This window comes from Nilaparvata lugens, chromosome 2, assembly GCF_014356525.2.
Source record: "Nilaparvata lugens isolate BPH chromosome 2, ASM1435652v1, whole genome shotgun sequence".
Classification (NCBI taxonomy): domain Eukaryota; kingdom Metazoa; phylum Arthropoda; class Insecta; order Hemiptera; family Delphacidae; genus Nilaparvata; species Nilaparvata lugens.
The window spans coordinates 6,974,322-6,986,327 of record NC_052505.1 but is presented as its reverse complement, the minus strand read 5'-3'; the positions used below and the strand labels follow the sequence as shown (position 1 = coordinate 6,986,327).

The 12,006-nt window shown below is 34.0% G+C and overlaps 1 protein-coding gene across 1 annotated transcript; it reads left to right on the top strand.

Annotated features, from left to right (window-relative positions):
• Positions 1-11,371, top strand: LOC111047049 (phosphomannomutase). The gene is made up of 6 exons (XM_022332718.2): positions 1-370; positions 4,755-4,869; positions 6,057-6,133; positions 7,357-7,624; positions 9,313-9,588; positions 10,977-11,371. Exons 1-5 carry the CDS (start codon positions 296-298, stop codon positions 9,528-9,530), a joined length of 753 nt encoding a protein of 250 aa, XP_022188410.2. The 5' UTR covers positions 1-295; the 3' UTR covers positions 9,531-9,588; positions 10,977-11,371.
• Positions 11,372-12,006: the final 635 nt, after the last annotated feature.

Here is a 12,006-nt window from a genome sequence, read left to right as displayed (position 1 = left end):
AAATGAAAACATAACCTACAATTCTCGCTTGACTGTCAGTTTGACACTTTTGACTGTAAAGTTTGAAATTTGAATGCGTGTTCATTGCCAATTTTTATTATAACTGCACTTGAAAAGTATTACACGTATCTTTCTACAAGTGGGAGAATTTATCAATTTTGCAAGTCTCAGCTAAAATTGTATTTCAACTTAGAAAAAAATAGTTCTGTACTCCACGTATACTGTGTTACATGTGAGAAACCGGCTCAAAAGTTTGCATAATACTATAAAATAACTTACTATTTTAAGAGAAACTATGGGAGCCAACGATTTCTGTTCTAAAACTGTATGTTTGTTTGATGTTGATGGAACTTTAACAGCACCAAGACAGGTCAGTAATTAATTTAGGCTGTTACTGCTACTAACATTATTTAAAAAATTAAGTTACCGTAGGTGGTTTAGGTCTAGTCTACTTAAACGTGTTAAAAGATTTTAAAAAAATTGGTGGTAGGTCTGGAGGAAACTTTTTAAATTGAATCTCGGAATAGCTATTCGAGAGCAAAGAATGAAACAAAATATTATTTTATTTTTGTCCCAATATATATTCCGAGATAGGTACGGTGTCGCAAAAACAGAACTGCCACTTGAGCTTACCAGTTAGTTTGGGGGGGCTTATAGTGGATAAGACAACTAAGTTGGAAACTATTATCGAGTGTACCAGCATCTATTTGATATGCCAATTGTTTTCAGGTTGTATCAAAATTTATAGTACCCAGCCAAGTTAATTGAAAAACTGAAAGTACCGTACTCAAATTAAAATTTTTCTCCGTGCAAATTTACTTCAGACTTTAATGAATTTGCGGCGCAGGAAAATGGAGCCAATTACAGTGATGGATAGAGTCATAGGTGGAAGCGCAGTTGTCAGTTTGTCGATTAGAGTCAGTTGAGTCAGTGATAGCAGAGGAAACTTCCTAAGTTTAACAAGCGCGCTTGAATACTTACTGGAAATTAGAGAACGCTGGTCAGTACACAACGGCAACATAGCAGCCGTTGTATCCTTGCCGCTGTATGCCTTCTCTGCTGCGCAAGTCCATCCCAAGTCGAAAGTTAATTTGTACGGAGTATAGTTTTTATTTATTTAGCGTATGGCAGTATACACAACACATTATTTATGATCACAAAATTCGAAAAAAAAGAAAACAATAGAAAATTCATATATAAAACGAATGAAAATATCTTAGTCACTTTTGACCTGGAAATTAGAGGCATATTTCCAGGGTATTTAAGTAGGCTATTGATGCTGGTTTAGCCACCAGGAAATCTTCATGTGCACCCGTGTTTGCTGATCTGGGACACTCCTCCACTATGTGTCTCACAGTCTGGACTGCTCCACACTCACAGAAAGGGGAGTCAGCCTTCCCCCACTTATGCATCAGATAGGCACATCTACCATGATGAGTTCGTACCCTATTCAATGCCGACCATGTTTTACGAGGCAAACCGAAGCCTGGTGGCCTTTTGGCTACAAATGGGATGTCAATGTTCTGCTTTGCTGACCACGCTTGTTGCCAGGCCTCAGTTAAACGGAAACCTGAATCTAAGGCTGTAATTGCCGTCCTAACCGGTGGCTTACGAGATTGCAGACGGCTCTGATTGGCATCTTGTATATCCTCATGTATTGGCAGGCTTCGATTTTCCTGTATCTTCTTGTACTCTCTAGTGAGGGCATTCATGCGTCGAAGATTTGGGGGTGGGATGTGACTCAACACCGGGAGCCATTCCACAGGGGTAGATTTCAGAACACCACCTATCATTCTCATTGAGTTATTTAGCTGAATATCAACCCTATGAACATGAGAGCTATTCATCCAGACTGGAGCACAGTACAGTATAGTTTTTGAAAATTTGTAACTCAGTACTCATCCAGAGGATAGACAGTAGGGCAAATGCGCAGGAAGGCCGTGGATCGGGATAACTGGAGGCGGTAGTCCGAGGCTTCCCCGACGCTATGAGGCAGAACGAGGCAGTGATGAAGAAGAAGAAGAAGCAGGAGACAGGAAAAGAAGAAGAAGAAGAAGAACTCATCAAAGATAGAGAGATGTTTGAGCTCATTTATTCAAAATTTTATTAGGTGAAACAATGTTTTTGTCTGTCGGATGTCTGGATTTGTCGGGTATCGCAGACAACACTGGACAAGAAACAACATTTCATTCCTTTATATACGAATAATCAAGTTGGAAACAACAGGCAGCCCTGTAAATAAGCCCAAAACTGTTTTTTTACAATAAGGTAAAGTATATGTGAAGACATTTTTCAATTAAATTAACAATAGTTAGGCTACAACATTATTCAAAGAATTATAAATTTAAGGACAACTGCTAACAAATATGTAACCTATAACACTAATATTGAATGTATAAGGAGGCAGTTAATTTACATAGGTACTAAAATAATAAACCTCATTCCAAATCACTTTCTCATGGACAATAAGATCAGCGGAAAAATTAAACTGGATATAAAAAACTGGACATACAGTAATTTCTTCTTCCATTTAGATATATGACTCCAGCATTTCTGCTCCAGCATTGTTTTTTCATTAGTTTTTTTTCATTTTACAGTGGACTCGCTTACCTTTATTTCGAGTACCAATTCCTCTGTTTTCTTCCTTTCTCCCATTTCTCCCTTCCCTTTTTTCCTCATCACTTCTCTCTTCTCTTCTTTGCCTGTCTATTACATGGGAAACCATAGTTGGCTAGGTATCTTCCTCTCTTTTTTTCTCTTCTCCAACATACCCAACCACAAAGCCCATGGTTTTCATATTTTTGTAACATTTTAATGTATTTTATTTGTTTTGTAATCTTGTGTGTTTTTAATAAATTGAAATTAAAAAAAATTGAAATTGAAAATAAATTTTGAAAAATGGTAGACTAGTAAAACCCAATGAATGAAAGATAGTTCTGTTAAAAACAATGAAAATTTCAATATTTTGAGAGGAAAAATAAATTTTAATAAAATCAGTAACTTGATTATATAAAAATCAAAACAAACAGAAAGATGTGAAAGAAATATGAAAATGCAATGATGAACCAAAGATAAGAAGAGGCAAGCCAAATAAAATCATGTTTCACAGACCATAAAGGCACTCACCTCCCAACACGCGCGCACGCGCACAATCGACTCCACTGATCCATCAAGGATATGCAGAACGGCTCACATTGAATATTATCACATATTATCCGGTCAGTCAAAGTGACCGGTACACTGATAATATTATTCCTTTAAGTTCAAATGGGATTATTCATACTCGCTTGACGGTGCTGAGTGGGAATAGTCCAATCAAAACTCATTGAAATTATTTTTTCACTGTGCCGTTCATTCCTACTGATACTGAGGGTCGCCGTCTAGGTGTCACCCCGACTACTTGACACCCCGTCAACCTGTCTCCTTTTAAACCCGGTATCACGTTCCCGATACTGATATGTGGGAATCCAGCTTGAACTGGCTCATGAGAACTACAGCCATCTCTACAGAAGGAAACAGATAATGTATTAGGTTCTCGAAGCAACTAATCGGGGAACATGAAAGTTCCAGGTTTTTGGGACACGCCGTAGAAAGCTCCAGGGCAACTTTATTGTACAATAAAGGCAACATTTTTATTAGTTGTGAAGTTTGTAAATATTGCCGAAGAAATCTTCATATTGAATAAAAAATAATCTGTTTTCACTGATGATGAGATAGGCTAACACTTCGGGAAGAGCAAACCTGGACATTGTTTGTGAAACGCGAGTGGCTGATTGGCTGTGCTGGCGTTGAAGATGCTCACTGCTATATTGAGGTTCACGTTTTAATGGCAGTAAAGAAAGATAGGAGAACAGTGTTGCCGATTCTCTGCTTGCCCCTGCCTTCTTTAGAAGATAGCTGTTACCGGTATATCTGATGTAATATTAACTGTTTATTCTTGTTAAAAATGATCAATTATATTTTTTCGCCAAGAAAATATATTCTCCAATTATCAAATAACATATTTTCATTGTTACTGGCAATGTTGTGGAGCTAGAAAAGGATAGCGCTATCTGCTTTGTCAAATGATAGACAAGATTAGCAACACCAATGTTGATAAAATATTGCAATTATAAGGTGAACCTCACTATAGTCCCAAGTGCCCAGTGAACGTCTTCAAGTTATCAGTATCAAAGACGATAGACAGGAGTTTTTATGAAATTGTAACCTTTCCTGTAACAAGCAAGTCTTGAATGTGTGATCTATTTGTTCAAAGTGAGTTTGCAATTTTCGTTGTACGAGTATATAGTCTTTTATCTAACACTATTTATCAAGGATTCAACTGAAACGATCATATTATTAGATCTTGGAGATCGATAATGATGGTAATGAATTAATATTTTCTCAATAACATTTATGAAGTGTAATTCTTCCATACATTTTGCTCTTGAATTACGTGTCACGTTTCAAAGACAGTGGTTTTAATTAAGATTTATGACTTAATTCTGATCATACAAATAATTAACATAATGCATCTTTCCAGGCGAAATGTCTGCAATATTATTACTATAGAAAATTATTTTGAAATGACAAGATGTAAATGTTTGATGTATTGTCATCAAAGTTTGATGATATTTTCTTTTAGTCCGAATGTCTGCAATATTATCATAGATACTTATTTTGCAATGGCAAATTTGTATATTGCAATTCATGTATTATGATAAATGTTTGTTCATTTTTTATGAATTTTGCTGCATTATAATGAATGCTTTCAGGTGATAACTGAGGATATGAAAAATAATATTGTAAGCTTGAAGAAGTATTGCACTGTAGCAGTAGTTGGAGGATCTGACATGGATAAAATATGTGAACAGTTGGGTGGAAAAGAAGGTAAGTTTGCAATTTAGTTCAAAAGAATGATCTTTCTGGCTCATATACCATTGTTTATTTATTGAGTTTTTCAAGTGATAATATTGTGATCAACTGTTTTTTATTCGAATATGTTAACGATATTATTATTTGTACTTTCATAGATTTGATTTGATTTCGACTTGATTTATTGTGAGCAGAAAGCCTACCTAAATTCTCATTAAGATTAGAAAAAGTCATGTTTATAATTTGTTAATGAATAAATACTATATTGAGTTATATTCATATAAATAAATATAAGACGTAATGGAGATTTTTGGAGACAACAGGTAAAAAGCTCATTTTGCCTCTTTCACAAAATACAATAATTTTGTATAAATGTAAAATTTTAATTAATATAGAAATTACTAATACCCTCTTTATATTACTCTTACCCTTCTACACGAAGAATGATTTTTGCTGCTGGCATCAATGAGTTTTGACGCGCCAGATTGCCATTGCTTGTAAGAACGAGCCTAAAAAGCTCCTGAAAATGTTTTGTCAATATCCAGTCTATGTGAGCTTATCGCATACATCAATACAATAACTAAAATAGAACTGCGAAAGTGAAAAGACTGACTCATTTTCCTGCTCTGATCCAATTTATAGAAATCAATGTGTAAAAAATTATCTTGTGTTTAATATTTATTACCGACATGGGATTTTCAATGACTGGACTATCAATTCAGATTATGTAGAGATAAAATCGATCGTGTTTTTACTTTCCTTGCCCTATTACCCATAGGTAAGGAAAGTATTGCTTTCCAAAAAAATTTTTTTTTGCTGAGGGTGATGCCCACATAAGCTTCCGGCTTGTACTTGAGTAATTGGAAGGATGATGATGATGATGATGATGATGATGATGATCTATGAGTGGACCTCAGGAGTTCCGAACCTCCGGGTGCCATTTCCAAACTCATAAATTATATTTAGCGGAATCGGCTCTTCCAAGCTAATCCAACCTCGAAGTCAACCTTAAGTGTGACCTCGAAGCCAACCGCTCCCCTCAATATAATGTTTTTATATTGAAATGTTAACCAATTATGAAGATTCATTAATTTATTTTTAAATTCTTGTAGAAGATAGGCGCACATCTGCAGTTCATTTAGCTCGTCTTTTACGTGAATACAAAGTATATGTTTCTATTAATAAAGGTGTTGTATTTTCAGTGTTGAATGCATTGGACTACGTATTTGCCGAGAATGGGCTTCATGCAATATCGCGAGGTGAAGACCTGGCAATTCAGGTAAATTTGTTTTTCCATTCACTTCCTCATTGTATAATAACTCTGGTTACTGCGTTAACAAGAGTTTTCAATGATTGGCCAACTGCTTCTATTTTGAATAAAAACACAAAAAATGTTTTGTGTTTTTATTCAATTATGGAACGGTTCTACAATATTGACAATGACTCAGTCGAATTGCTTCTATTTTGTATTAGTATTTCAGTTCAAAACAATATTCTTCAAGGGTAATAAAGCAGGCGGCTATAAACAGATAAATATCCAACGGTGGTTGATTCATATTACATCAAAACACAGACATATTGATCTATTGTTGTACCATTTCAATTGCAGCCAAAATTAAGATTAGCTGTGCTTTTAGTATTAAGTTTGTTTTTCGGTAATTCTTCAACATTATATTTTTAATATGTGAATATTTCCTATTTTAGTTTAAATAATGTGAAATATCTCTTCTATGTTTAGTTTTGAAACATCTGAATTTGAAAATCTACTTTGTGAAAATACTTGTGGACTGAAAATTTTGTGAATTGAAGAACTACAAGACATAACCTATTTCGGACTGTGTTATCTAAATTTGGGAGAGGAATAGCACAAGGTTACCTTATTTTTCCTCTCCCTACCATTTTGATAATGTACTTATTGTATAAATGAATAAAGAATTATACATTGCCATATAAATGGTAGGACTCAATTCGAAGTGGGCCAGTTTGGGTGGGTCATGGGTGCTTTTCTATGGATAATAGATTTTGGTAAAACGATGGAGCTGTAACAGTGAGAAAGGAGGGGGTGATTTTGTTGCTCCAATTCTTTATTCTTTATTATTCTTATTCATCTATTCAATGCATTGCCAACACATTCAACTCGTCAAACGCTTGAAAAACTGAGAGTTCAGTTGAAGACAGAACTGGAAGAACAGTGTTTCTATTCGATTCAGGAGTTTTTCAGTTGCTTTAGTTCACGGTGATTTTCGTAGACTTTCGAGAGTATATTTAACAATCAGTTTTATAAATGCAAAATTCAATTTATATAATTTAAATGATTGAAAAGTCCATATACCCCTTTGAGAGGAGGTCAGTGGCTGCTAAATTATCTATCTATCTTTAATCCTTAGAAATTGATAAAGCGTCTTGAAGTAATAATTTGGAAATGAAAAATTTCCACCTTACTTTCATAACTCCTCTTCTTTGTAAAGTTCATAATAATATCTCTTACGTTCGTTTTTTCAGAGCATCCAAAAACATTTAGGAGAGGAAAAACTTCAGAAATTCATAAATTACTGTTTACACTACATGTCGGAGCTTCAAATTCCAGTGAAGCGAGGCACATTCATAGAATTCAGGAAAGGAATGCTCAATATTAGTCCAATTGGAAGAAATTGTTCAAGGCAAGAAAGAAATGATTTCGAGATCTACGATAGAGAGCATAGAATTCGACAAACGTTCATTGATAATCTTCAGAAAACATTTCCAGACTTCAACTTGAAATACTCTATAGGTAAGATACTTTATTCGCGATTGAATGTTTATTGTAATTCATTTCCTTGTTTAATCTTATGGTAGTTGAACTTTTATTTGACTATTCAATTTTTATTTTTCTATACGTCTGATATATTACATTTTTGAAACTGAAATTGCAATAAGTATATAACTCTATAGTGAGATCCACCTTATAAAGACAGCTCCTGATTGCTATCCTTGTCTGTCATTACACAAAGCAGATGATAGCTCTATCCTTTACCAACTTTGCACCACTGGCAAATCATTTTTTGGCAATTAGTCCAGTCAAGGAAAGGTTAAAGAGGGAAAAGTTTGGTAGACAATTTTTGACTCCGCAGTTCTGTTAAGGGTAGTAAGGAGGTAAACATATCAAAAGTCCCCACCCCTACCCCCTGTGCTAAGGGGGTGGGGGTGGTTCAAAGTTACCATTTTTTGATTTCTCGCATATAACTCGATACCTATGTATTTTACGGAATCTCTGTTATATACAAAATGAAAGCTTACATAATTCCCTACAATATTCATCTCACAACTTTTCTATATCTTTTCTAGTTTTCGAGATATCAGATTTTGAAGGTGTGACATTTTTGAAAAAACCGCGTTTTCCTCCATTTTTTCTATTTTTGCTCTTATAACTCTTTAATAATCGATGGGAAAAATCCATGCTGATTATGAGCTTATGGAGCATCAAATTCTCTTCAATTTGATGTATATAATTTCACACTTTTACGCATTTTCGTACAACTGTTGCAGCAGCTTTATTGTTGAGTGTGAAATCTCCAGTTTTTCAACAATAGACCAATTGACAAAGGAATTTGGAGGGAATGTTTTGAACACAATTTTCGACTTTGCAGCTTTGTTGAGACTAGTTGGGAGGAGAACATATCGAAGTCCCCATTCCTAACTCAAGTGATAAGGGGATGAGGGTGGTTTAAAAGTTGAATTTTTCAGCTTTTTGCTTGCACGCTCATATCTTGAGAACAATTTACGTTCTACCGATATAACTAACTATACACAAATGAAGCTTGTTAAATTCTCTACCCTTTTTTGTTCAGTGGAATTTTGTGATATTCCCAATAGTTCCCGAGATATTCGCTCTTGAAGGTGTGTAATTGTTGAAATAACAGGTTTTTATCCAATTTTTTGCTCTTTCAGGGCTTATAACAATGCATCGTAAAAATTTATGCTTACCGTAGTTTTGTAGAGCATCAAATTCTCTTTGATATGATATATTATTTCACAATTCCAAGTTTTCGTTTCATTGTTTTAACTACTTCAATGTAGGGGGTGAAATTTTTAATGCTGCAACAATCGATCATTTGATAATGAATTTTGAAAGGGGTGCCTGTGACACAATTCTTGACTTTGCAGCTTAATTTGGACTAGTTGAAAGGTAAACATAACAAAAGTGCGCATCTTTGTCCCCTCTGTTGAAGTTGTGGAATCGCTGAGTAGACACTTGTTGCAGCATTAAAAATTTCACCCACTACATTTAAGTTGTTATAACAATGAAATGAAAACTTGGAATTGTGAAATAATACATCATTTCAAAGAGAATTTAATGACCTACTATGAGTAGAGATTTTAAAAATTCAATTCAACATCAACGTCTTATTCTTTCAATTACGGCATTGATAACTAATATTACCTTAGTTGTGATTTGAACTGTAGCTTTGACAATTTCAGGTGGCCAAATAAGTTTCGATGTCTTCCCGATTGGGTGGGACAAGACTTACTGCCTACAATTCTTGAACAGTTTTGAAGACATCCACTTTTTTGGAGATAAAACTGATATTGGAGGCAATGACTATGAAATATTTATCCATTCAAAGACCATCGGGCATTCAGTTACATGTCCTGATGATACAGTAGCGCATTTGAAGAAACTATTCCCTTATCTATAAAGAGCCTGACTGCAATCATCTACTGCCTCCATATCTGACAATCAATATTTATCATGAGGTGAGTAAGAATGTTAAAAAAAGTTTTCAGTTTTATCCCAAGTCCATTATTGTATACTGAATGAGCTTTTTGTCCCATCTTCAATGAAACCAGTCAGTTAGCTCCATGTATTTCTCAATGGATTCATGCTTCCCTAGAACAACATAAATCCGGGGCCACATCTGTCATGCAGCATTCCGATCCCACTCATACTAAGGCCTTGAGGCGTGTTTTCGTCTCAGCTGTTATTGTCGGCACGCCATGAGAAAGTTCTCATTTTCACTTAAAGTACATTTAGACCGCAATCCAGGGACTTTCTCGTGGCTTGTCTACTATACCAATCTGAATAATCACAAAGGTACCTACCTAGATCCACACGCACCTATCTATTTATTTATTTAATCATATACAAATACAATCCAGGTAAAAACAACAGGCTAACCCTCATACCTACCTAGAGCTCGTATCACATAGTCTATATAGGGTTCAGATTTGCTAAGCAGTGCAATTTTCTCAGATCTAAGGATAAACTATAATAGTCTAAAGCTCTCTATTTATAACACTATTAATAGATATCAACCTTTATTATTTCTTATAAGATGTATCACTATTATAATTTAATATAATTATTGTATTACTTCTCAGGTCATGATGTCTTAAGTTTTATTTTACACAATTGTTACGTTGTGCTGCTTGCATTTTGTGCATTTTTTAAATATTATAATCATGTATAATTTGGCGAAATAAACTCAATTCAATTCAATTCAATTCATAGTACGGCTTGCCAACTATATCAATCTGAATATTCACATAGGTATCTACCTAGATTCACACGTACCTATCTAATCCTCATATCTACCTAGAGCTCGTATCTCATTAGGATACAAGGCTGGAATTAGTTCTTGTGGCGCGAGGGAAACCCGACCTGGGACTCTACTGGTGTCCGAGAATCATCGCAGAGCATTGAACCCAATTCCAATGGGAATATTATACACCATATAATAATGGTTATAATATTAGGACACCAGCCTGGTATACATACTAGTTGCCTTAGACAACATATTGTCATCAATATTATAATTATGATTTGTGATTGTGAATGAAATAAATATTTGAAAATTTGAAGAATTTTGTGTAAAATGAGTAAGCTTTATCGTATAATAAAAATGAATCATTACAGAAGTTGGAAATTTCAAACGATAATTACTTGATTATAGAAGTTTAGAAATGATTAGAAATATATTCTTTATAAACTTATGTTAGCAACGTTTATAACTCATTTCTTATCTAGATTCTCTAACTCTCAAAATAGCCTTCTACTTATAAAGAAGATAAATCTACCTCAATAAGTACTAAAATAGGTACCGTAATTGGATACTTTGCTTAAAAATGTGTTATTTTTGTTCCAGGATGTTTGAATTGTGACAAACGATTAGTGAAAGCAATTAGTTGACTAAAAATAGTTTTTATTCCTTAACGCTGATGAAGCCTAGTGCTCTAGAGCACTTCAAACTGTTATCATTGATTCAGTCATAACCAGTCATAGGATAGATTCCTATTTCAATTAAGTTCGAAATTGATGACACCATTATTTCTAATTTATTTTATAATACAAATATTATTCACCTAGCTCATTCATTCTACTGAAAAACTAGTTACGTTTTTTGTTATTGTTATTCTCTCTGGAAGATTTCTCTATGGATATCTGTGAATTTTCGCGGAACACTATTTTCCAATTCACTTCGAAATAATGTGTATTAACTATTCACTTTAATAATGTATTTTAGTTTATTTATACACAGTATATGGCTCATCTATCACTAATCCTTCAATCCTCTATGAGAGAAGTAGTATCTACAAAAAAAGTATGGTGATAGTCCTCTTCAAATTCTGTGATAACTATTCATAAATCTTTTATTATGATAAATGAAAGTGGATAGATAAATAAATTGGATTGAACGAAATGAGTTTTTTTAATCTGGTGTGGTACACTCACACAACTTTCCTTGCTCATTGAAAACTGTAAGCCTTAAGGTTGTGCATTCAATTTTTTTTTCTTTTTCTAATCTATTGGACAGGTTCTTAGGACATAATCTATGCAATTGAAATATTTTCATCAGCTTCTGTTAGCTAACAATAGGGCTTCAAAAGTCACTTTTTTGAGGCAGATGGTACACATACCCTACAAAAACTACTGGTCAGAAATTTGAGAAAAATATGCAAGTCTTCTTTTCAATATAGCAAAAATTAAGTCAACTTTGTTTTTGAAAATCTGAAAAAATTGAATTTTTATGCATTTTAAACTCTTTTTTCACATTCAATGTTCGTTCTATAGACTTCAAATTAATAGCAACTTGTAGCACTGTTATTGATGAATAAAGTTGATGCTTAAACTTCTTTTATATACACAATAGCCGCTGGTATGTGTACCTTTAAAAC